A 26292-nucleotide genomic window follows, 5' to 3' on the forward strand; every position below is an offset into this window, starting at 1 on the left:
TGGGATGTCGCCCCCTGTGGGGCCGACACCAGAGTGGATGGATAGGTGGAAGGTATTAACCGACAGTGTCAACTCCTTACATAAAAGGCTGGATGACGTAACAGCTGTGGGACAGCCGGCTTCTCAGCCCGCGCCTGCCCAGGCGTCTCAAAGGCCATCAGGGGCTCAAAAAACATCCGTTACATGATCTCGGCAATGAAAAATGTGTTACGCATTTTCTGACATGAACCCAAGTACCACATAAAAGGGGTTTTATTTTTGGGGAGAAAAAGCAGCCAGTGTTTTGTTCCCCCATCAGATGAATGAATGAAGTGTTGAAAGAAGCGTGGTTTCCCCCGATAAGAAACTGGTAATTTCTAAAAAGTTACTGATGGCGTACCCTTTCCCGCCAGAGGATAGGTCACGTTGGGAGATATCCCTTAGGGTGGATAAGGCGCTCACACATTGTCAAAAGGTGGCACTGTCGTCTTAGGATACGGCCACCTTGAAGGAACCTGCTGATAAAAAGCAGGAGGCGATCCTGAAGTCTGTATTTACACACTCAGGTTATATACTGAAACCTGCAATTGCCTCAGCATAAATAGTGCTGCTGCAGCGTGGTCTGATACCCTGTCAGATAATATTAATACGCTAAGACAGGGATAATATTTTGCTAACATTGAGCATATTTAAGACGTTGTCTTATATATAAAGGATGCACAGAGGGATATTTGCCGGCTGGCATCCAGAATTAATGCAATGTCCATTCTGCCAGGAGGGTATTAGAAACCCGGCAGTGGACAGGTGATGCTGCCTTTAAAAGGCACATGGAGATTCTGCCTTATAAGGGTGAGGAATTGTTTGGGGATGGTCTCTGGGACCTCGTATCCACAGCAACAGCTGGGAAGAAACATTTTTACCTCAGGTTTCCTCACAAAAGCCTAAGAAAGCACCGTATTTTCAGGTACAGTCCTTTCGGCTTCAGAAAAGCAAGCGGGTCAAAGGCGCTTCCTTTCTGCACAGAGACAAGGGAAGAAGGAAAAAGCTGCACCAGTCAGCCAGTTCCCAGGACCAAATATCTTCCCTCGCTTCCTCTGAGTCCACCGCATGACGCGGGGGCTCCACAGGTGGAGACAGGTGCGGTGGGGGCGCGTCTCGGGAACTGCAGGGACCAGTGGGCTTGCCCACAGGTGGATCCCTAGGTTCTGCAAGTAGTATCACAGGGATACAGGCTGGAGTTCGAGGCGACTCCCCCTCGCCGTTGCCTCACATCAGCCTTGCCTGCTGCCCTCGGAGAAAGGTAGTACTGGCGGCAATTCACAAGCTGTACTTCCAGCAGGTGAAATCAAGGTACCCCTCCTCCAACAAGGCCGGGGTTACTATTCCAAAATGTTGTGGTACCGAAACCAGACGGTTCGGTGAGACCCATTATAAAATTGAAATCCTTGAACACTTATATACGAAGGTTCAAGTTCAAAATGGAATCGCTCAGGGCGATTATTGCAAGCCTGGAAAATTTCAGGGTATCACTGGACATCAAGGATGCTTACCTGCATGTCCCTATTTACCCTCTTCACCAGGTGTACCTCAAAATTGTGGTACAGGATTGTCATTACCAATTCCAGACGTTGCCGTTGGTCTGTCCCCGGCACCGAGGGTATTTACCAAGGTAATGGCCGAAGTACTTATCCCGTACTTGGACGATCTCCTTATAAAGGCGAGGTCCAGGGAGCAGTTGTTCGTCGGAATAGCACTATCTCGGGAAGTGCTACAACAGCACGGCTGGATTCTGAATATTCCAAAGTCGCAGCTGGTTCCTACGACGCGTCTACTGTTCCTGGGTATGGTTCTGGACACAGAACAGGATAAAAAGGGTTTCTCCCGGAGGAGAAGTCCAAGGAGTTGGCGTCTCTAGACGGAGACCTCCTAATACAAATACAGGTGTCGGTGCATCAATGCACGCGAGCCTTGGGAAAGATGGTAGCTTCTTACGAAGAATTTCCATTCGCCAGGTCCCATGCAAGGATCTTCCAGTGGGATCTGTTGGACAAGTGGTCCGGGTCGCATCCTCAGATGCATCGGCGGATAACCCTGTCTCCAAGGGCCAGGGTGTCGCTGTGGTGGTGACTGCAGAGTGCTCATCTTCTAGGGGGCCGCAGATTCGGCATACAGGACTGGGTCCTGGTGACCACGGATGCCAGCCTTCAAGGCTGGGGGGCAGTCACACAGGGAAGAAACTTCCAAGGCATATGGAAAAGTCAGGAGACTTCCCTACACATAAATGTTCTGGAACTATGGGCCATTTACAATGCCCTAAGTCAGGCTAGACCCCTGCTTCAACACCGTCCGGTGCTGATCCAGTCAGACAACATCACGGCGGTCGCTCATGTAAACCGACAGGGCGGCACAAGAAGCAGGATGGCGATGGCAGAAGCCACAAGGATTCTCCGATGGGCGGAAAATCATGTGTTAGCACTGTCAGCAGTGTTCATTCCCGGAGTGGACAACTGAGAAGCAGACTTTCTCAGCAGACACGACCTCCACCCGGGAGAGTGGGAACTTCATCCAGAAGTCTTCCAAATGATTGTACACCGTTGGGAAAGGCCACAGGTGGACAGGATGGCGTCCCGTCTCAACAAAAAGCTACAAAGATATTGCGCCAGGTCAAGGGACCCTCAGGCGATAGCTGTGGACGCTCTGGTAACACCGTGGGTGTACCAGTCGGTGTATGTGTTCCCTTCTCTGCCTCTCATACCCAGGGTAATGAGAATAATAAGAAGGAGAGGAGTAAGAACTATACTCATTGTTCCAGGTGGCCAAGAAGAGCTTGGTACCCAGAACTCCAAGAAATGATCTCAGAGGACCCATGGCCTCTGCCGCTCAGACAGGACCTGCTGCAGCAGGGGGCCTGTCTGTTCCAAGACGTACCGTGGCTGCGTTTGACGGCATGGCGGTTGAACGCCGGATTCTGAAGGAAAAGGGCATTCCGGAGGAAGTTATCCCTACGCTATTTAAAGCTAGGAAAGAAGTGAACGCAAACCATTATCACCACATATGGCGGAAATATGTTGCGTGCTGTGAGGCCAGGAAGGCCCCAACGGAGGAATTTCAGCTAGGTCGATTTCTGCACTTCCTACAAGTCAGTGGTGACTATGGGCCTAAAATTGGGTTCCATTAAGGTCCAGATTTCGGCTCTATCGATTTTCTTCCAAAAATAGAACTGGCTTCACTGCCTGAAGTTCAGACTTTTGTTAAGGGAGTGCTGCATAGTCAGCCCCCGTTTGTGCCTCCAGTGGCACCGTGGGATCTCAACGTAGTGTTGGATTTCCTGAAGTCGCATTGAGTTGAGCCACTTAAATCCGTGGAGCTACAGTACCTCACGTGGAAAGTGGTCATGCTGTGGGCCTTGGCGTCGGCCAGGCGTGTATCAGAATTGGCGGCTTTGTCATGCAAAAGCCCTTATCTGTATTTTATATGGATAAGGCGGAATTGAGGACTCGTTCCCAATTCCTTCCTAAGGTGGTAGCAGTTTTTCATGTGAACCAACCTATTGTGGTGCCTGCGGCTACTTGGGACTTGGAGGATTCCAAGTTTCTGGACGTAGTCAGGGCCCTGAAAAGTATATGTTTCCAGGACGGCTGGAGTCAGGAAAACTGACTCGCTATTTATCCTGTATGCACCCATCAAGCTGGGTGCTCCTGCTTCTAAGCAGACTATTGCTCGCTGGATCTGTAGCACGATTCAACTTGCACATTCTGCGGCTGGACTGCCGCACCCTAAATCAGTGAAGGCCCATTCCACGAGGAAGGTGGGCTCTTTTTGGTCGGCTACCCGAGGGGTCTCTGCTTTACAACTTTGTCGAGCAGCTAGCTACTTGGTCGGGGTCAAACACATTTGCAAAATTCTACAAGTTTGATACCCTGGCTGAGGAGGACCTAGAGTTCGCTCATTCGGTGCTGCAGAGTCATCCGCACTCTCCCGCCCGTTTGGGAGCTTTGGTATAATCCCCATGGTCCTTACGGAGTCCCAGCATCCACTTAGGACGTTAGCGAAAATAAGATTTTACTCACCGGTAAATCTATTTCTCGTAGTCCGTAGTGGATGCTGGGCGCCCATCCCAAGTGCGGATTGTCTGCAATACTTGTATATAGTTATTGCCTAACTAAAGGGTTATTGTTGAGCCATCTGTTGAGAGGCTCAGTTGTTATCATACTGTTAACTGGGTATAGTATCACGAGTTATACGGTGTGATTGGTGTGGCTGGTATGAGTCTTACCCGGGATTCAAAATCCTTCCTTATTGTGTCAGCTCTTCCGGGCACAGTATCCTAACTGAGGTCTGGAGGAGGGTCTTAGTGGGAGGAGCCAGTGCACACCAGGTAGTCCTAAAGCTTTCTTTAGTTGTGCCCAGTCTCCTGCGGAGCCGCTAATCCCCATGGTCCTTACGGAGTCCCCAGCATCCACTACGGACTACGAGAAATAGATTTACCGGTGAGTAAAATCTTATTTTTGATGGTGGCATATAAGAACGCACCAAGCTGTATTACAGTGTGCATAGGCTCTATAAATGGGCGTCCCAGTCCATGCACATTTTACTGCCTGGATGTACACAAGAGAAGGAGCATGTTGGCCATTTGCATAAACTCGCAGACGGGTGACCACCAATAGACGCTGCTGCGTATGCTTTTACGTCTGACTCAGAATTAGGCCCTTTTATCTCGTATGAAGCACAGAAGATTTGCCCCGTGTCTAAATATACTATTGCCAGGTGGATTGGATAAACAATTCACCAGGTCTAGTTGGGCCTATTCCTGATGGTTCCATTATATTGTTTGCCACTTCATGGGTATGGAATTTCCGTCAATCAGTTGTTGGGAAGCCACTTGGTCCACTGTCCACACATTTGCATAACACCTATTGATTTCAAGTCTTTGCTTACAAGGATGTTAATGCATCTAAAGTTGAGTTCAGTTAAGTCTGTGGTAGCTTTGGAACATCTCCATGGTATCAGTGTCCCCTGGATGAATGAAGGAGAAAGCAGGAATTTTCATAACCATTAGATCTTGGAATCCATCTGGAGGACACGGAGTTCCCTCTACTTATACACAGTATAATGTTTCTACTGGTGTCTGTTATACTTGTTAGTACACCCTATCCTCGGGGGCTTTGCAGTGTATTACTGATGTGGGGTTGAGTGTGGGGAACTTTTATTCACTAATGAATAATCCTATTAAAGTAATAAAGTTGCTCAACTGAATGCAATGATTCCTTGAGCAGAGAGTTAGATACAAGTCCAGGTAATAGGCAGAGTTCAATACACTGGTATCAGGTAAGATAGGATTAAGCGGGTACAGGTAAGAGAGATTGGAATAGCAAACCGGGTTAGCAGGAGCGTGGTGTCAGCATGGCCCAGAACTTCATACTGCTGCCACCAGGGGAGGTGTCTGGGTGATGACGGTATCATTGTATATGTCAGGTTGTCACTGTCTATCTCTCCATGCAGGAGGGAGAGTATCTAGAAGCACAGAAGGGTCTTTAAAAAAGTGTGGTGATGAAGAAGCGGCGGCCCCTCACATCACAGGGTAAGAGGAAATTAAGTCTCAGTCCTATCAGTGTATGTGGAAGATACCATTATGTGTATAAATACATTGTTACATGTGTAACAGAGTGAGTTTTTGTATTATATACTGCATGGCCAGAAGTATCTGGACCCCCAAACTTTGTATGCTGTAGCATTAAGATTTTCCTTCACTGGAACTGTGGAACCCTGGCCAAACCAAGACAGACGCAAAGCATTAGTCATCCTTCACTGAACTTTACAGCTGGAAATGTGCACATTTTGGTGGGAAGCGTTCTCCAGGCCAGATGTGTACTTCCACCACACCAGATTTGTGTGTCAGACTGCCAGATGGTAAAGTGTAATACCTCATTCTGAAGAATGCATTTCCTCTGCTCCTGAGTCCAATGGCGGTGTGCCTTTACACCACTCCAACCGATATTTGGCATTGCGCGTGGTGATCTGAGGCTTGTGTATTGATTCTTGGCCATGGAAACCCAATCCATGAAGCTACAGATAAACAGTTTTTGAGTTAGGGTTCCTTCCAGAGGCCAGTTGGAACCAGTAGTGAGTGTTGGAATTGAGGACAGGAGATCTTAACGCCCTTAGCTGTTGTTTCACTTACCAATAACAGCACTTATGATTGAACGCACAGTTCTTGCAGTGCAGAAATGTGATGAACTGAATGTTGGAAAGATGGCATTCTATTATAATGCCATGAATGATGTCACTGAATGTAATATACTTTGTTATAAATTAGGGTTTCCAGTTTTTTAGTGTTCCTGTTATTTTTTTCTTTTTCTACATACAAAAATTCCCTGTTTCTCCAGTAACAATAAATAGTAGCAGAATTTGACTATATATTCTCTTTCTCTGACATACAGTGGATGGCGTCCTTTCTAAGCCCTAGTACAAGGGGTGGTGGTATTCCACAGCTCAGGTATAGAGGGTGGCAGTTTTCCTTGGCCCAAGTACAGAGGGTAGCGGTTTTCTTTGGCCCAAGTACATAGTGGAGGTGGTCGTCCTCTGTCCCAGTACAGAGGGTTGGCAGTCGTCCTCGACTCCAGTAGAGAAGTGTGGCTTGGCTCTCGTACAGTCCTTCCTTAGCCCCAGTACAGGCGGTGGCGGTCTTCCTTGGCCTAAGCAATGAGTCTGGCGGTCTTCCTAATCCATAGTACAGCAGGTGGTGGTATTCCTCAGCTCAAGTGCAGAGGGTAGCGGTTCTCCGTGACCCAAGTACATAGGGTTGGCGGTCGTCCTCGGCACCAGTACGGAGGGGTGGCAGTCGTCCTCGGCCCCAGTACAGAGGTGTGGCGGTCATCCTTGGCTCCAATACAGAGGGTAATGGTTGTCCACGGCCCCAGTACAGAGGGGTGGTAGTCGTCCTCTGCCCCAGTACTGAGGGGTGGCAGTCATCCTCGGCCCCAGTAGAGAGGTGTTGCGGTCATCCTTGGATCCAGTGGATGGTGGTCTTCCTTTGCCTCAGTACAGAGGTGGCAGTCTTCCTTGGCCTAAGCAAGTAGCTTGGTGGTCTTCCTTACTCTTACGTCCTAGAGGATGCTGGGGTCCATATTAGTACCATGGGGTACAGATAGGTCCACCAGGAGCCATTGGCACTTCAAGAGTTTAATAGTGTGGGCTGGCTCCTCCCTCTATGCCCCTCCTACCAGACTCAGTTTAGAAAATGTGCCCGGAGGAGCCGGTCACAGCTAGGGGAGCTCTACTGAGCTTCTTTAGTAAAAGTTTTTTTAGAGTTTGCCTTTTACAGGGAAGCTGCTGGCAACAGCCTCCCTGCATCAAGGGACAGAGGGGGGGGGGGGGGGGGGGGGGAGGAGTAGTGTCCGCCCTGCGTGGTCTAAGCCACTATCTCCTCTGACTGGACACTGAGCTCCAGAGGGGATAGATCGCTCCCCACCGCAGGGGAACGCTCACCCCAGCAGCGTGCTGCCACCCCCTTACAGAGCTGAGGAGTGGCGAGTGAGTCATTGGCCCCTGTTAAGCGGGGAGCTGATGTGAAGATGGCGGCAACAGGGTAGGGAGCGCAGTACTAACTGCGCTCTGGGGCTCAGCGGTACATAGTTCGGCGCTGTGAGGGGCACCCTGAGCCGGCGCCTACACCCTATACTGACCACACAGCCTGTCGGGGTCCCTGGATCTCAGCCAGCGCCATTACGGGGGCGGAGCTTCTACTCAGAGTGGACCCAGCAGCATTCAGCTCCATTTTCCTGTCTGCATCCACGCTGCCTGTGAAGAGCAGTACCTCCAGTGCAACTCCAGCTATCTGTACGGTACCAAGGGGTTGTAGATGGGGGGGGTGGAGGCTGTATATAGGCTGTGTCACCTATTAAGGGACACAGTCAGCGCTGGTTAAGGGTCTCCCTATACCTGTATTAGCGCTGTGTGTGGGTTGGCTCCAATCTCTGTGTCTCTCTGCCATTCTTGGAGGGGAAACTCTGTCTACCCTTTACCCTGTGTGTATGTGGGGTGTGCAAGTAAACATGTCTAGAGAGTCTGTCTCATATGCTGCAGAGGATATAGCTTCTCAGGAAGATCCCATCCCATGTAATCAGGATTGCACTGTTGTAGCACAGATCCCGAAACTGTAGTGGTTCGCCTCTGTTAGTGGGACTATTTCTCAGATTTCCAAAAGGGTTGCAAGGATTGAAACTGCAACTCCGGTATTACAGTCCTCTGTGGCTATATGGCCCGGTCCTGTTCCCTCGGGGTCCCCTGCGGTACATTCTCACAATCGTGATCTTGCCCACATTACGCAGGATGACACGGATACCGATTCTGACATGGCAGACGGTGATGGGGATGTGTCGAGGGGGACGGCATCACTTGCCAAGGGGGTGCTGTTGATGATTGAGGCCATGCAGGATGTGTTGAATATTGCTGACACAACCCCTGAGCAAGCTGAGGAGGCCTTTAAGAAAGCCCCGCTCACCTTCCCTGCATCTAAGGAATTAAATGCTATATTTGAAAAATTTCCAGATCCCTAAAAGGGTTCTACTTGCTTTTCCCTTCCCGGAGGAGGATAGGAAAAAATGGGAGACCCCGCCTATAATTGACGCGTCTGTCTCCAGGCTGTCTAAGCAGGTGGTCTTACCGGTCCCGGGATCTACCGCGTTGAAAGACCCGGCGGATCGCAAGGTGGATGCTACGCTCAAATCCATTTACACGGCTACGGGGGCAATCCTGCGGCCCACTATTGCCTGTGCATGGATTTCAAAAGCAATAGCAAAGTGGTCAATCACTCTGCAGGAGGACTTGACTACGATGAATAAAGGTGACGTTGATTTGTTTTTACGTAACCTACAGGATTCTGCAGGGTTCCTAGTAGAATCCATGAAGGATCTGGGATCCATGGCTGCGGGGATCTCCGCCATGTCCATCTCGGCTAGCAGGTGTCTCTGGCTGTGCCAATGGTCTGCGGACGCGGAATCCAGAAAACGTGTGGAGAACCTACCCTATACAGGTCAGGCTCTTTTTGGGGAGGCGCTGGATGCGTGGATTGCCACGGCTACCGCGGGTATGTCTCCTTTTCTTCCTTCAGCTGCAGCGGCTACAAAGAAAGCTTTTACTCCCAACACGTCACAGTCCTTTCGGCCCGCTAGGGCTAGAAAGAACAAACCCTCTCACACCTTCTTTAGAAGTGGTCGAGCCAAATCTAAGAAACCTGCACCTGCAGGTTCCCAGGACCAGAAGCCTGCTTCTGGTGCCTCAAAATCTGCAGCATGACGGTGGACCGCCCAGCCTGGAGGTCGGACGGGTGGGAGCGAGACTCCGACATTTCAGCCACGTCTGGATGTCGTCCGGCCTAGATCCCTGGGTGCTGGATATTGTGTCCCGGGGGTACAGACTGGAGTTTCAAACGCTTCCACCTCACCGATTCTTCAAGTCAGGCTTGCCGGCAGACAGGGAAATCCTTCTGGAAGCCATAAAAAAAATTGGTAATGTCAGAAGTCATTGTTCCAGTTCCACCTCATCAGCTGAACAAGGGTTACTTTTCGAACTTTTTTGTGATGCTGAAACCGGATGGTTCGGTCAGGCCAATTTTTAACTTGAAGTCGTTGAACCCTTATCTAAGGGAGTTCAAGTTCAAAATGGAGTCTCTGAGCAGTGATCTCCGGTCTGGCGGAGGGGGAGTTCCCGGTGTCCCTGGACATCAAGGATGCGTACCTCCACATTCCCATTTGGTCGCCACATCCGGCTTATCTCAGGTTTGCAATGTTAGACGATCACTATCAGTTTCAAGCACTGCCATTCGGTCTCTCCACAGCACCGAGGGTCTTCACCAAGGTGATGGCTGAGATGATGGTTCTCCTCCGCAAGCAGGAGGTGTACATAATTCCAGAGCAGACTTCCTCAGCAGACACAATCTCCATCCAGGAGAATGGGGCCTCCACCCGGAGGTGTTTGAGGAGGTAACCGGTTGGTGGGGGGTTCCTCACATAGACATGATGGCCTCCCGCCTCAACAAGAAGCTGCAGAGATACTGTTCCAGGTTGAGAGACCCACAAGCAGTGGCGGTGGATGCTCTAGTAACACTGTGGGTGTTCCCGTCAGTGTATGTGTTCCCTCCACTTCCTCTCATTCCAAGAGTTCTACAGCTTGTAAGAAGAACAAAGGTTCTGGCAATCCTCATTGCTCCATACTGGCCAAGGAGGGCTTGGTACGCGGATCTGCTGGATCTACTGCTGGAAGATCCAAGGCCTCTGCCTCTTCGGGAGGATCTTCTGATACAGGGGCCGTTCGCTTATCAGGACTTACCACGGCTACATTTGACGGCATGGAGGTTGAATGCCAGATCTTAGCTCGGAAGGTTATTCTGAATGAGGTTATTCCTACCCTGATACAGGCTAGGAAGGGAGTAAAGTCTAAACATTACCATCGAATTTGGAAAAAGTGTGTGTCTTGGTGTGAATCCAAGAAATTTCCTGCGGTGGAGTTTCAACTTGGACGGTTTCTCCTCTTCCTGCAAGCAGGTGTGGATATGGGCCTGCGGTTGGGATCCATAAAGGTCCAGATTTCAGCTTTATCCATTTTCTTCCAGAAACAATTGGCTGCCCTCCCTGAGGTTCAGACCTTTTTGAAAGGGGTTCTGCACATCCAGCCTCTCTTTGTGGCACCGACTGCACGTGGTGTTGCATTTCTGCAATCGGATTGGTTTGAGCCTTTATAGGAGGCTGAGGTCAAGTTTCTCAAGTGGAAGGCTGTCACATTGTTGGCCTTGGCTTCTGCGCGACGTGTGTCTGAGTTAGGGGCTTTGTCCTGTAAAAGCCCCTATTTAATCTTCCATGAAGATAGAGCGGAGCTCAGGACGCGTAGGCAGTTCTTCCTAAGGTTGTGTCGCCTTTTCATATCAACCAACCTATTGTGGTGCCAGTGGCTACTGACTCCTCAATTGCATCAAAGTCCTTGGATGCTGTGAGGGCTTTGAAGATCTATGTGAAGAGGACTGCTCGTCACAGAAAATCGGACTCTCTGTTTGTCCTCTATGATCCCAATAAAATTGGGTGTCCTGCTCCTAAGCAGACGATTTCTCGCTGGATCAGCTTCACTATCCAGCATGCATATTCTATGGCAGGATTGCCGTGTCCAAAATCTGTTAAGGCCCACTCTACTCGTAAGGTGGGTTCTTCCTGGGCGGCTGCCCGGGGTGTCTCTGCTTTTTCAGCTTTGCCGAGTGGCTACTTGGTCTGGGTCGAAACACGTTTGCTAAGTTCTACAAGAGCGATACTTTGTCCTCTGAGGACATAAAGTTTAGTCAATCGGTTCTGCAGGAGCCTCCGCACTCTCCCTCCCGTTCTGGGAGCTTTGGTACATCCCCATGGTACTAATGTGGACCCCAGCATCCTCTAGGACGTTAAGATAAAATAGGATTTTAATTACCTACCGGAAAATCCTATTCTCGTAGTCCGTAGAGCAGTGTTTCCCAAGCACGGTCCTCAAGGCACACCAACAGTGCAGGTTTTAGTGATAACCATGTTTGAGCACAAATGGTTCAATCAAAATAACTGAGGTACTAATTAAATCACCTGTGATCAGATATGGTTATCCTTAAAACCAGGACTGTTAGTGTGCCTTGAGGACCGTGGTTGGGAAACACTGCCGTAAGCTTCATTATTCTGCAGTGGTTACTTGGTTCAGTACTGCTTTGTTCTTGGTTAAGTACTGCGTTTTTTTACTGGGTTCAGTAATGTTTCAGCTGTTGCTGAGTTTACAGGCTAGTTAGCTTGGTTTGCCTTGTATGTGTGAGCTGGTATGAATCTCGCCACTATCTGTGTAATATCCTTCTCTCAAAGTTGTCTGTCTCCTCGGGCGCAGTGTCTAGACTGGTAGTCTGGTAGGGGCATAGAGGGAGGAGCCAGCCCACAGTATTAAACTCTTAAAGTGCCAGTGGCTCCTAGTGGACCCGTCTATACCCCTTGGTACTAATGTGGACCCCTACGGACTACGAGAAAAGGATTTACCGGTAGGTAATTAAAATCCTATTTTCATTGTGACCGGGCAGTTCTTAGACCTCGCCCAGGTTATTTACCTAAGGTGGTGTCATTTTTTCACCTTAACCAAGAGATTGTAGTTCCGACCTTTAGGGCTAATTCAGTAAAGATAGCAAATTCTGCTAATCTGCAGAATTTGCTATCCTTTGGATCGCATGCTGGGGGGCCGCCCAGCATGCTGACCGGAGCCTCCCCCAGTTCAACAAGCATAAATTGCAAAGACTTATCCGCCAGTTTCCTGATCGCAGCGGCTGCATGTGACGTTACGCAGCTGCCGCGTTCACACCACCGTTTGCACCACCGCGCCCCCCGCAACGCTCAGTCTCCTCCCTGGAAACGTAGCATTGCCGCCCGCGACCGCCTCTGCCCGATTGACATGCAGAGGCAATCGCATCTTCTGTGGCCCCCCCGCAGATAGTGTACAGGACGAGCCCTGCGCATGCGCCCGCAGGGCCATCGTAAAAATTCCGGTTTGATCGCGATTTTGCGATCCAACCTGAATTAGCCCCTTTATATCTTCTGATTTGTCCTCCAAAGAGCGGTCTTTGGATGTAGTACAGGCTGTCCGTATATATGTGGAAAGGACTGCCTCGATCAGGAGGTCAGATTCCCTTTTTGTTTTGTTTGGTATTCACAATAAGCAAACCTTGGCCAGATGGATTAGAATGGTGATTGCACAAGATTATGCGCAGGCTGGTCTCCCAGCTCCTGCTGCTATTAATGCCCATTCTGCTCGGTCTGTTGGACCTTCTTGGGTGGCCCGCTGTGTCATGTCCGCAGAACATTTGTGCATGGCGGCTACGTGTGTGAACACGTTTATTAGGTTTTATGCCTTTGATACTATCGCCTCTCAGGATGTTTCCTTTGGACGCAGGCTTCTCATACCCGCTAAGGCGTGTCCCCTCCCTTGAGGAACTGTTTTAGGACATCCCCGATGTATTCCCTGTGAATTACCAGTGTACCCTGCTGCAGAAAAGGAGGGTTATGGTAGACTTACCATTCCATTGTTAACTCTCTTTCTGCGCAGTACATTGGATTCCACAGGGCGCCCACTTTGACGCACCTAGCTTCTATGGGTTTGGATGGCATTAGCCACTGGTCCCTTCTCCTGTCGTGGTTCTATGTGACTAACCTCTGCCTTCTCTTTTACCTGCTCCTGCATTGGACTGGTTAACAAAACAGCTCTCAGTGCCTGAAGGCGGGGTTATAGAGGAGGCCCCAATGCATCCTGGAACAGCCTAAAGCTTTAGCCTGTTGGTGCCTCTGGATCAAGATCCACTCTACACCCCGATGTTTCCCTGTGAAACCCACTGTACCTCCCAGAAAGAGATTTAACAATGGTAATTCTGCCATAACTCTCCTTATTATCAATCCAGCAATGTTTAATGTTGATTCTCTGGTATACATCATAAAGCTGCTCTCTGAATTCGGCTTTACCCAGTGCACAGAACAGGGTTAAAGCTGGCCATACATCAGGATGCATGAAGACATCCTGGATACTGGACGTTACTGCTGGGCTGGGGATGTGTAGCTGGGACTGGAGCTCCTGTGATGGGGTTGTTGTATTTTGAGATAACATAGTAACATAGTATCTAAGGTTGAATAAAGACAATTGTCCATCGAGTTCAACCTATTTGTGGTTTCCTATGCACGATGGTTGCAGAGAGGTTTATGATGATCCCCCTGTAAGTGTGGACGGAGTCATGGAGTGTAGCGGGCAGTATGCTTCTGCAGGGAGAGTAGGTCCCGAGCTGCTGAGCCCCCTGAAAGATTTCCCTATGGAAATGCGAGGCGCGTGTCTATTACTGAGCCCACAGGATCCTATATCTACAACAATAGCATCCACACTATGGGGCTAACTCCGGTTGGATCGCAAATCGCGATCCAACCGGAATTATTATGATGGCATGCGCCTGCACTTTCTGCGGGGGTGCCGCAGAAAATGCGATCGCCTAAGCCTGTCATTCAGGCAGATGCCCATGCGGGGGGGGGGGGGGGGGGGGGTTGACAACGCTCCGTTTTCAGGGCAGAGATGCAGCTTTGCGGGGGCGGTGCGGTGCGAACGGGGGCGTGATCGCGGTGATCAGGAATATGGCGGCAGCTGTGCTGCACCGGCAGGAGGCTTCCTCTAATTCTGTGATGCGTTCGCAATTACTGCTTGTTGAAGGGGAGGAGACAGCCCCCAGTATGCTAGCAAAAGGATTGCAAATTCTGCTAATTAGCAGAATTTGCAATCCTAACTGCATTATGCCCAATATAAAGTAAAACGAAGAGCCATAAATGCAGAACCATACCCTCCCCTTCCATGAACAGCATCACCTTCAATATCCCGTTTGCACCACACTACCCCCCCCCCCCCCCTTCCTCTTCCCCGTTATTACTCCTCACAGGACCATCAATAACCACACCACCTTTCCCTGCTGCAACACCATCAGTCTCCCCTGCACGCAACCTCCCCAAAACTGCAGCACAGTCACCACTGCATGGAGGGGTTATGTGGATGTGTTACTGGAGTTGATTTTGTGTGTGTGTGTAGCTTCACCCCTGTTCTCTCCTGTACAGCCATATACCCTCCTTCTATCCCAGCTTTGCTGCAGAGCCTACCCCTCTTACTTGTCTGCCTACTTCTTTGACATCACAAGTTGGAGAGAAGCTGGCTGGTTTAATGAAAAAGTTGACTGGTTAGATGGTCTAATGAAAAAGTTGGTTAGCTGTGTGTGGGGGACCGTTTTAGTCGAATAGACAAGTTGGATGGTTGGAGGAAAGTTGATCTGATGTATGGCCAGCATCAGACAATGCTATCAGAGATGACAGCGATTGTTGGGAGTTGATGTGTGAATTACAAACAGAGACATAGGGTAGTCCTGGAGCCTGTAGCAGTGTCTGTTTTAGCAGACCAGGAGGTCTGTATTGCACTGTGTCATCCAAAGCTAGCAGAAGTGTCTGATTGGCAATATTGACTACTGTCAACGGGTCTCAAAACGGGTCTGAGCAGTTAAACCCCCTTCACATCGCATGTTGTAACCAGTATATTACCATTCATTACCGTTTTGGTACCTTTCACACTGAACCCGTTTCACCCATACAAAATAGTGGTTGTCATTTTAAATGTTTATTTCTCTGACGTCCTAGTGGATGCTGGGAACTCTGTAAGGACCATGGGGAATAGCGGCTCCGCAGGAGACTGGGCACAACTAAAGAAAGCTTTAGGACTACCTGGTGTGCACTGGCTCCTCCCACTATGACCCTCCTCCAGACCTCAGTTAGAATCTTGTGCTCGGCTGAGCTGGATGCACACTAGGGGCTCTCCTGAGCTCCTAGAAAAAGAAAGTATATTTTAGGTTTTTTATTTTACAGTGAGACCTGCTGGCAACAGGCTCACTGCAGCGAGGGACTAAGGGGAGAAGAAGCGAACCTACCTGACTGGAGATAGCTTGGGCTTCTTAGGCTACTGGACACCATTAGCTCCAGAGGGATCGAACACAGGACCCGACCTCGATCGTTCGGTCCCGGAGCCGCGCCGCCGGCCCCCTTACAGAGCCAGAAGCAAGAAGTGTTCCGGAAAATCGGCGGCAGAAGACTTCTGTCTTCAACAAGGTAGCGCACAGCACTGCAGCTGTGCGCCATTGCTCCTCATGCACACCTCACACTCCGGTCACTGATGGGTGCAGGGCGCTGGGGGGGGCGCCCTGAGCAGCAATAAAAACACCTTGGCTGGCAAAATCATCACAATATATAGTCCCAGAGGCTGTATATGTGATAAAATACCCCTGCCAGAATCCATGAAAAAAGCGGGAGAAGTCCGCCGAAAAAGGGGCGGGCCATCTCCCTCAGCACACTGGTGCCATTTTCCCCTCACAGCTCCGCTGGAAGGACGCTCCCTGGCTCTCCCCTGCAGTGTCACGCTACATAAGGGTAAAAAAGAGAGGGGGGGCACTAAATTTAGGCGCAGTATATACAAATAAGCAGCTATAAGGGGAAAAAACACTTATTTATAGTGGGATCACTGTGTTATATAGCGCTCTGGTGTGTGCTGGCATACTCTCTCTCTGTCTCCCCAAAGGGCTTAGTAAGGTCCTGTCCTCGGTCAGAGCATTCCCTGTGTGTGTGCGGTGTGTCGGTACGGCTGTGTCGACATGTTTAACGAGGAGGCTTATGTGGAGGCGGAGCAGATGCCTGTAAATGTGATGTCACCCCCTGCGGGGCAGACACCTGAGTGGATGGATTTGTGGAAGGAATTACGTGAAAGTGTTAACTCCTTACATAGAAAATTTGACGACATGCCAAATGCGGGACAGCCGGCTTCTCAGCTCGTGCCTGCCCAGACGTCTCAAAGGCCATCAGGGGCTCTAAAATGCCCACTACCTCAGATGGCAGACACAGATGTCGACACGGATTCTGATACCAGTGTCGACGACGAGGAGACTAATGTAATGTCCAATAGGGCCACTCGTTACATGATTGAGGCAATGAAAAATGTGTTGCACATTTCTGATCTTACCCCAGGTACCACTAAAAAGGGTATTATGTTTGGGGAGAAAAAGCTACCAGTAGTTTTTCCCCCTTCTGATGAATTAAATGAAGTGTGTGAAGAAGTGTGGGCTTCCCCTGATAAGAAACTGGTAATTTCTAAAAGATTACTAATGGCGTACCCTTTCCCGCCAGAGGATAGGTCATGTTGGGAAACACCCCCTAGGGTGAATAAAGCGCTCACACGCTTGTCAAAGAAGGTGGCACTACCGTCTCCGGATACGGCCGCCCTAAAGGAGCCTGCTGATAGAAAGCAGGAGGCTATCCTGAAGTCTGTGTATACACACTCAGGTATTATACTGAGACCAGCTATTGCTTCAGCATGGATGTGCAGTGCTGCAGCTGCGTGGTCAGATTCCCTATCGGAAAATATTGACATCCTTGATAGGGACACCATATTGCTAACCGTAGAGCATATAAAAGACGCAGTCTTATACATGAGAGATGCACAGAGGGATATTTTCTGGCTGGCATCTAAAATAAGTGCAATGTCCATTTCTGCCAGGAGAGGGTTATGGACTCGGCAGTGGACAGGGGATGCAGATTCTAAAAGGCACATGGAAGTTTTGCCTTACAAGGGTGAGGAGTTATTTGGGGACGGTCTATCGGACCTAGTTTCCACAGCAACAGCTGGGAAGTCAGCATTTTTACCCCATATTCCCTTACAGCCAAAGAAAGCACCGTATTATCAGGTGCAGTCCTTTCAGCCCCAGAAGAGCAAGCCGGGAAAAGGAGCGTCTTTTCTGCCCAGAGGCAGAGGTAGGGGGAAAAAGCTGCAGCATACAGCAAGTTCACAGGAACAAAAGTCCTCTCCCGCTTACTCCAAAGCCACCGCATGACGGTGGGGCTCCACAGGCGGAGCCAGGTACGGTGGGGGGCCGGCTCAAAAATTTCAGCAATCAGTGGGCTCGCTCACAGGTGGATCCCTGGATTCTACAAGTAGTATCCCAGGGGTACATGCTGGAATTCGAAACGTCTCCCCCCCGCCGTTTCCTCAAATCTGCCTTGCCAACAACTTTTTCAGGCAGGGAGGCTGTGATAGAGGCAATTCACAAGCTGTATTCCCAGCAGGTGATAGTCAAGGTGCCCTTCCTTCAACAAGGAAGGGGTTACTATTCCACAATGTTTGTGGTACCGAAACCGGACGGTTCGGTGAGACCCATTTTTAATTTAAAATCCTTGAACACATTTATAAAAAAATTCAAGTTCAAGATGGAATCGCTCAGGGCGGTTATTGCAAGCCTGGACGAGGGGGATTACATGGTATCGCTGGACATCAAGGATGCTTACCTGCATGTCCCCATTTACCATCCTCACCAGGAGTACCTCAGATTGGTGGTACAGGATTGTCATTACCAATTCCAGACGTTGCCGTTCGGCCTGTCCACGGCACCGAGGGTATTTACCAAGGTAATGGCCGAAATGATGATACTCCTTCGAAAAAAGGGATTTTTAATTATCCCATACTTGGACGATCTCCTAATAAAGGCGAGATCCAAAGAGCAGTTGTTGGTGGGGGTAGCACTATCTCAGGAAGTGCTACGGCAGCACGGTTGGATTCTAAATATTCCAAAGTCACAGCTGGTCCCTACGACGCGTCTACTGTTCCTGGGGATGGTTCTGGACACAGACCAGAAAAAAGTGTTTCTCCCGGAGGAGAAAGCCAAGGAGTTGTCATCTCTAGTCAGAGGCCTCCTGAAACCAAAACAGGTCTCGGTGCATCACTGCACGCGAGTCCTGGGAAAGATGGTAGCTTCTTACGAAGCAATTCCATTCGGCAGGTTCCATGCAAGAACTTTTCAGTGGGACCTGTTGGACAAGTGGTCCGGATCGCATCTTTAGATGCATCGGCTGATAACCCTGTCTCCAAGGACCAGGGTGTCTCTGCTGTGGTGGCTGCAGAGTGCTCATCTCCAAGAGGGCCGCAGATTCGGCATACAGGACTGGGTCCTGGTGACCACGGATGCCAGCCTTCGAGGCTGGGGGGCAGTCACACAGGGAAGAAACTTCCAAGAGCTATGGTCAAGCCAGGAGACTTCCTTACACATAAATATTCTGGAATTGAGGGCCATTTACAATGCCCTAAGTCAGGCAAGACCCCTGCTTCAGAACCAGCCGGTACTGATCCAATCAGACAACAGCACAGCAGTCGCCCATGTAAACCGGCACAAGAAGCAGGATGGCGATGGCAGAAGCCACAAGGATTCTCCGATGGGCGGAAAATCACGTGTTAGCACTGTCAGCAGTGTTCATTCCGGGAGTGGACAACTGGGAAGCAGACTTCCTCAGCAGACACGACCTACACCCGGGAGAGTGTGGACTTCATCCAGAAGTCTTTCAACTGATTGTAAACCGTTGGGAAAGGCCACAGGTGGACATGATGGCGTCCCGCCTAAACAAAAAGCTAGAAAGATATTGCGCCAGGTCGAGAGACCCTCAGGCACTAGCTGTGGACGCTCTAGTGACACCGTGGGTGTACCAGTCGGTTTATCTTCCTCTCATACCCAGGGTACTGAGGATAATAAGGAAAAGAGGAGTAAGAACTACTGTATACTCATTGTTCCGGATTGGCCAAGAAGAACTTGGTACCCGGAACTTCAAGAAATGTTATCAGAGGACCCATGGCCTCTACCGCTCAGACAGGACCTGCTGCAGCAGGGGCCCTGTCTGTTCCAAGACTTACAGCGGCTGCGTTTGACGGCATGGCGGTTGAACGCAGGATCCTGAAGGAAAAGGGGATTCCGGAGGAAGTCATTCCTACGCTGATTAAAGCTAGGAAAGAAGTAAACGCAAACCATTATCACTGCATTTGGCGAAAATATGTTGCGTGGTGTGAGGCCAGGAAGGCCCCAACAGAGGAATTTCAGCTGGGTCGATTTCTGCACTTCCTACAGTCAGGAGTGACTATGGGCCTTAAATTGGGTTCCATTAAGGTCCAGATTTCGGCTCTGTCGATTTTCTTCCAGAAAGAACTGGCTTCACTGCCTGAAGTTCAGACATTTGTCAAGGGAGTGCTGCATATTCAGCCCCCTTTCGTGCCTCCAGTGGCACCTTGGGATCTCAACGTGGTGTTGAGTTTCCTAAAGTCACATTGGTTTGAGCCACTTAAAACCGTGGATTTAAAATATCTCACGTGGAAAGTGGTCATGTTATTGGCCTTGGCTTCGGCCAGGCGTGTGTCAGAATTGGCGGCTTTGTCGTGTAAAAGCCCTTATCTGATTTTCCATATGGATAGGGCAGAATTTAGGACTCGTCCCCAGTTTCTCCCTAAGGTGGTATGAGCTTTTCACTTGAACCAACCTATTGTGGTGCCTGCGGCTACTAGGGACTTGGAGGATTCCAAGTTACTGGATGTAGTCAGGGCCTTGAAAATGTATGTTTCCAGGACGGCTGGAGTCAGATAAACTGACTCGCTATTTATCCTGTATGCACCCAACAAGCTGGGTGCTCCTGCTTCTAAGCAGACTATTGCTCGCTGGATTTCTAGCACAGTTCAGCTTGCGCATTCTGCGGCTGGACTTCCGCATCCTAAATCTGTAAAAGCCCATTCCACAAGGAAGGTGGGCTCTTCTTGGGCGGCTGCCCGAGGGGTCTCGGCTTTACAACTTTGCCGAGCTGCTACTTGGTCAGGGTCTAACACTTTTGCAAAATTCTACAAATTTGATACCCTGGCTGAGGAGGACCTTGAGTTTGCTCATTCGGTGCTGCAGAGTCATCCGCACTCTCCCGCCCGTTTGGGAGCTTTGGTATAATCCCCATGGTCCTTACGGAGTTCCCAGCATCCACTAGGACGTCAGAGAAAATAAGATTTTACTCAACGGTAAATCTATTTCTCGTAGTCCGTAGTGGATGCTGGGCGTCCGTCCCAAGTGCGGATTGTCTGCAATACTTGTGTATAGTTATTGTTAACCACAGGGTTATTGTTGCGCCCATCTGTTGAGAGGCTCTATTATATTCATACTGTTAACTGGGTATAGTATCACGAGTTATACGGTGTGATTGGTGTGGCTGGTATGAGTCTTACCCGGGATTCAAAATCCTTCCCTATTGTGTCAGCTCTTCCGGGCACAGTATCCTAACTGAGGTCTGGAGGAGGGTCATAGTGGGAGGAGCCAGTGCACACCAGGTAGTCCTAAAGCTTTCTTTAGTTGTGCCCAGTCTCCTGCGGAGCCGCTATTCCCCATGGTCCTTACGGAGTTCCCAGCATCCACTACGGACTACGAGAAATAGATTTACCGGTGAGTAAAATCTTATTTTCCTGCTGCCTGGTGAGATCACACATGGAGACAGCCTATCACCTTCTGGGGCTTGCAAATACCATTTCAGATCCTTTCACACTGCACAATTAAACGGGTCTGAAACGGGTAGGACCCTGCTTTTTTACAGTTTTAAAATACTGGTATTTTGTAAACGGTAAATTGAAGGTGACCCTTTCACATCGCAGCTCGAACCGTTTAGGAAGCCAGTAAAATCGGCAAATTACCGGGTACAAGCTGTGGCGTGAAAGGGGTATTACTGTGCCAGATAGGTGACTGACTGGCAATCCCTGCAGTTACACCCCGATGGGTTTTCCTCAGCAGGTGCATCATCTCATGCCTCAGGCTCTGCCTATCCCAGCCCATCGCCCTCCTGGCTGGATGCACTTTCTACTTCAAAAAAGCCTGGCACAGACCTCCATGGCTCTCTAACAGATGTTACAGGGCGACGAGCCCTTGCCCTCTAAGACCACTAGGCGTCCTGTCCCTTTTTCCCAGTCTACACATACTGACATAGAGCCAGCTTCTAGCGAGGATGAAGATGCTGATGTCTCTCTATCTGAATCTCCCTCGTGGGGGAGGAGTGGCATTCCCGATTGGATGTATCTGCCTTGAGGATGAGGAGCCTGTTCCCAAATCTAAATATTCTCAGCTATTTAAGCTTCAAAATGTCCTCAGTCTGACCACCTTCTGGAACTCAGATATGCAGCCTGGATTACTCCTGGTAAATAGTTTCCGCTTCCCAAGCAGCTGGCTTTTTGTCCTGTTCTAGCGTCTGACTGTACTAAATAGAATACTCCCCTGACGGTGGATTCCCACGCAGCCCACTTGATTAAAACCTCCACCCTCCCTATACCGTTGGCTTCTTCCCTAAAGGAGACTACGGATAGAAGGATTGAAGTTTGTCTTAACTCAGTTTCCTCACTGGTGCTGTGACTATACCTACTGTAGCAGCTGCCTGGGTGACCAAGGCCATTGAACACTGGGCAGATAGGTGGGGTATAGGGGGGAAGGACCAGAGCATCTTGGGATACCTAAAAGCTTACCTGTTTGGTGCTCGGTCCTTTACCACCACCTGCACCTCATTGTCTCCCCTGTGGACCCTATGGACCTCGAAGAACAAGAGTTAACAAAGGTAAGTCTACCATAACTCTCCTTTCTGCAGCGGGGTACATTGGGCTCCACAAGGAAGGACATAGGGGTGTAGAATAGGATATTGATCCGAGGCACCAACAGGCTCAAAAGCTTTGACTGTTCCCAGAATGCATAGCGCTGCCTCCTCTATAACCCCGCCTCCCTGCACAGGAGCTCAGTTTTGTAGTTGGTGCCGCAGATAGCAGGCACATAACAGAGGGGCTGCTCTGGGCAGCTCTAAGAAGAACTTTTTGAGAAGAAAAGTGAAGACTTCAAGGGCTGCAGCAGTGTGTACATGTCTAGTGACATTCACTGCTGCAGCTCCATCTCTCCCCAGCGGCACTGTACACTCCCGAACCCTGGTTGCCGGGTAACTACAGCAGGAGGCTTCGGTTTACTTCTAAAGCCAGGCACACACGATGGGGGCTCTCTGGGATCGCGTGGCCGCGCTTCGGGAGGTGGTGAGTGGGTCCCGCTAGCGGGACCCATACTGTTTCGTGATCCGGTGCGGTCAGTGGGAGGCGCGCCCTGGCGGTGGACACTGTGGCAGTACAGGCGATCCCACTAGATCACCAGGGCATGGGTGCAGGTCAGGTTTTCCCTTAAAACCGTTTTACTAGTAGCCCACAGTACCCGGTGGCTTTGCCAGCAGGGCGATAAGGCTCAGACATGGAGTACCTCCCCCAGCCCCAGGGTGCCATTTCCAGCAAATGTTCCCGCTCTGGAGCTGCATATCTGTCTCTCCCTCACTCCCTGTCAGTGGTTGGGCGCCATTTCTCTCAGCTACACTGTTCCTGGGACTCCTTGGGCAAATCCTCCTGTGTAAAGCCGCCTGGTTGTCAGCGCTGTGACTTTACATGACACTTAAGTATTCTACATGTCAATTAGACAGTGTTAGTTAAGAAAGAGTGCATTTAGTCAGGGTTCTCTGGTACAAGCTCTTACTGTGCAGTCTTATATCTATTGACTACATAGCTATATAAGCTGGTCCAGTGCAGTATTATTGTTAGTAATAACCTCTGCATTGTTTACATGTGACTATATGTGTGTGCATTAGCTTGCTGAGTGGTTTCTATTTCGTGTCTCTCACTCAACTTGCTATCCCTATATTCTATAACCTGAGGGGGCTTGGTGCGTCAGGTTTTATAATTATATAGGATTTTCACAAAGATATACGCTAATACGTATTTTTCTCTGCTTTTAGTCACCATATCTCTCCTGTATCTCTGCTTGTGCTGACTACACTGCGCAGGGGTTTGGGTAAGAGGTATTGTGCTGCTGCCAATTGTACTGTGTTACCTGATACTGCAAGTTATATCAGGTCTGCTTCTGAAGGTAACGGTTCTGGGGCTGAACACACTGCCGGTGTTGCTGAAGCCACAGATCCCTATGAGGAGACTATAGCAGCTGTGGGCTCTGGTTCTGGGAGCTCCTTGCCCCCCAGTGGCAACGGGGGTACATAATGACCCACCGTGGGCTACTTTCTCCATGCTTCTACATACGCTAGTTACTAAACTAACGCCCCCTATGGGACCTCCTATGCCGGCGCAACCGTATGTGGTCCCTGCAGCTAACCCGCCTTGGGCGGACAATTTATCTGCTTAATTGAAGAAGTTGAACCAGTCCTTGACTACTAAAATGTCTGACCCTCGCTCGCCTAAGACCAAGGGGTCCTCTAAGCGAGCTCTTATCTCCTCACAACCCACTGCTGTCACTGACACCTCGTCTGATGAAGATGGCGCTTACACTGACCCCACAGATTCTGACACAGATACTGCTGATGGGGAGGGTAGTTCACATGTGGATGTTCCTGATCTTTTGGAGGCTATTAAGTTAATTTTACAGATTACAGATGATCCCGAGCCATCAGCCCCTCCTAAGAAACCATATAGGTTCAAGCGTCAGAAGGTGGTTAAACAAGTTTTATTTCACTCTGACCACCTAGAGGATATACGTCAGGAACCCTGGGGAAACCTGGGAAAGAAGTTTGTGCCTCAAAAGAAGACGCTGGCTCGCTATACCCTCGCGCCAGAGCTGTCTAAAAATTGGGAAACGCCTTCTCCAGTAGACTCGCATGTGGCTAGGATGGTGGTTTCCTCAGCTCTACCTGTCACTACCGTCACGTCTCTAAAAGAGCCTACGGATAAACGTGTGGAGGGTTGTCTGAAAGCGATTTACACCCTCATGAGTGCTGCACAAAGGCCCACTATTGCAGCAACATGGGCTGCAGAGGCAATTGAAGCATGGGCCTTGGAGTTAGAAGCTGAAATCTCTTCTGACCATGCTAGACAATGCTTGTCATATATTGTTACAGCTTCTCACTATATGAAAGAGGCGGCTTCTGATGCCGGTATTCTAGCAGCCAAGGCCTCTACTACATCGGTCCTGGCTCGCCGGATATTGTGGCTGAGATCCTGGTCTGTGGATCTGGACTCTAGAAAAACCCTGGAGGTACACCCTTTCAAGGGAGATATTCTGTTTGGGGAGGACTTAAATAAGATAGTGGCTGACTTGGCTACTGCCAAAACTGCCTGTCTGCCAAGTACCGCTCCTTCTGTGTCGAAGGCTAAAGTTACTTCTTTTCGCCCCTTTCGTCCTTCAGGTAAAGCAAAAGGTCAGGCGTGAGACAAGCAGGCCGGCACTTCCAAACCTGGTAAGCCGAAGCCCAAAAGTGCCTGGGCTGCCCGTCAGCCAGCTTCCAAGACCGATAAGCCTGCCGCATGACGGGGCGGGCCTCCCCCTGGGTGATCCCAGGGTGTGGGGCCGGCTTCTCGGGTATACCCAGGAATGGTTGAAGACCACTTCAGATGCCTGGGTACGGGAAGTTGTCACTCAAGGTTACGCCATAGCCTTCAAAAACCGACCCCCTCATCGATTTTGCCGGACAGACGTCCCGTTGGACCAGACAAAGGCAAACACTCTACAATCGGTGGTACAGACCCTCCTGGATACAGGAGTCGTAGTACAGGTGCCTCTTGCTCAGAGGGGCCATGGGTACTATTCTCTGCTGTTTCTAGTCCCGATACCGAATGGGTCCTCCCGCCCCATTCTCAACCTCAAGGCATTGAACAGGTTTGTGAAAGTTTTCAAGTTCCGTATGGAATCCCTTCGCTCTATAGTTCTGGCCTTGGAACCTGGGGACTACATGGTCTCCCTGGACATACAGGATGCTTACCTGCATATTCCTATAGCAGTGTCACATCAGCAATACCTGAGGTTTGCGATTGGCAACCTCCATTACCAGTTTAGGGCGTCACCTTTTTGTTTAACTACAGCTCCGCGAGTCTTCACCAAAGTTATGGCGGTGCTGACGGTGGTACTCCGCCGTCAAGGGGTCAGGATACTGCCGTATCTGGATGACTTGTTAATCCTGGCAAATTCCCCAGAAATTCTCCTACGTCATCTGGATATGACCGTCCGGTTTCTACAAGCCCACTGCTGGCTCATCAACTGGAAGAAATCCTCCCTGGTCCCTGCTCAGAGCATTGTGCACCTGGAAGCGCTTTTGGATACTCACAACCAGAGGTTGTTCTTGTCTCAGTAGAAAGTCCTGAAGCTTCAAGACCAGATTCATTGCTTCCTTTCTCGTCCGCAAGTGTCGATACATTCGGCGATGCAGGTGCTGGGCCTCATGCTATCAGCATTCGACATGGTGGAGTATGCTCAATTTCATTCTCACCCCCTCCAGAGGCTGATTCTACCCAAGTGGGACGGTCTGCCTCACCGGATCAGGTCTCATATGATCTCATTGACTCTGGAGGTCCGTCTGTCGCTGCACTGGTGGCTCCAGGACCAACGATTGTGCAGGGGCCGTCCCTTCTGGATATCCGGCTGGGTCCTGTTGACGACAGATGCCAGTCTCAGAGGTTGGGGAGCGGTGCTGGAGCAACACTCCCTTCAGGGTCGGTGGACCAAGGAGGAATCTCTCCTCTCGATCAACATTCTGGAATTGCGGGCAGTCTTCAATGCGTTGAACCTGGCCCAGCATTTAATTCAGAACCGTCCTGTTCAAGTGCAGTCGGACAACGCCACCACATTGGCTTACATAAATCATCAAGGCGGCACTCGAAGTCGTTTAGCAATGAAGGAAGTCTCACGGATTCTACATTGGGCGGAACGCCATCTACCGGCCATATCAGCAATATTAATTCCGGGAGTCCTGAATTGGGAAGCGGACTTTCTCAGTCGTCAGGACGTACATGCCGGAGAGTGGGGCTTCCATCCAGAAGTGTTTCAACTCCTAGTGGAAAAGTGGGACCTTCCAGACGTAGATCTGATGGCGTATCGACACAATCACATAGTTCCGGTCTTCGGAGCAAGGACAAGGGATC

The 26292-nt window shown here is 50.0% G+C and overlaps 1 protein-coding gene across 1 annotated transcript in view; it reads left to right on the plus strand.

Moving 5' to 3' along the window:
* The window catches only part of LOC135054814 (oocyte zinc finger protein XlCOF6-like), a 99698-nt gene that overhangs the window by 62110 nt on the left and 11296 nt on the right, over positions 1-26292 (plus strand). The window contains exon 3 of the mRNA XM_063958185.1: positions 5482-5560. Coding sequence (XP_063814255.1) covers positions 5530-5560 — 31 coding nt within the window. The 5' untranslated portion in view covers positions 5482-5529. The remainder of the gene's footprint in view (positions 1-5481; positions 5561-26292) is intronic.

The sequence above is a fragment of the Pseudophryne corroboree genome, chromosome 3 (genome assembly GCF_028390025.1).
Source record: "Pseudophryne corroboree isolate aPseCor3 chromosome 3, aPseCor3.hap2, whole genome shotgun sequence".
Taxonomy (NCBI): domain Eukaryota; kingdom Metazoa; phylum Chordata; class Amphibia; order Anura; family Myobatrachidae; genus Pseudophryne; species Pseudophryne corroboree.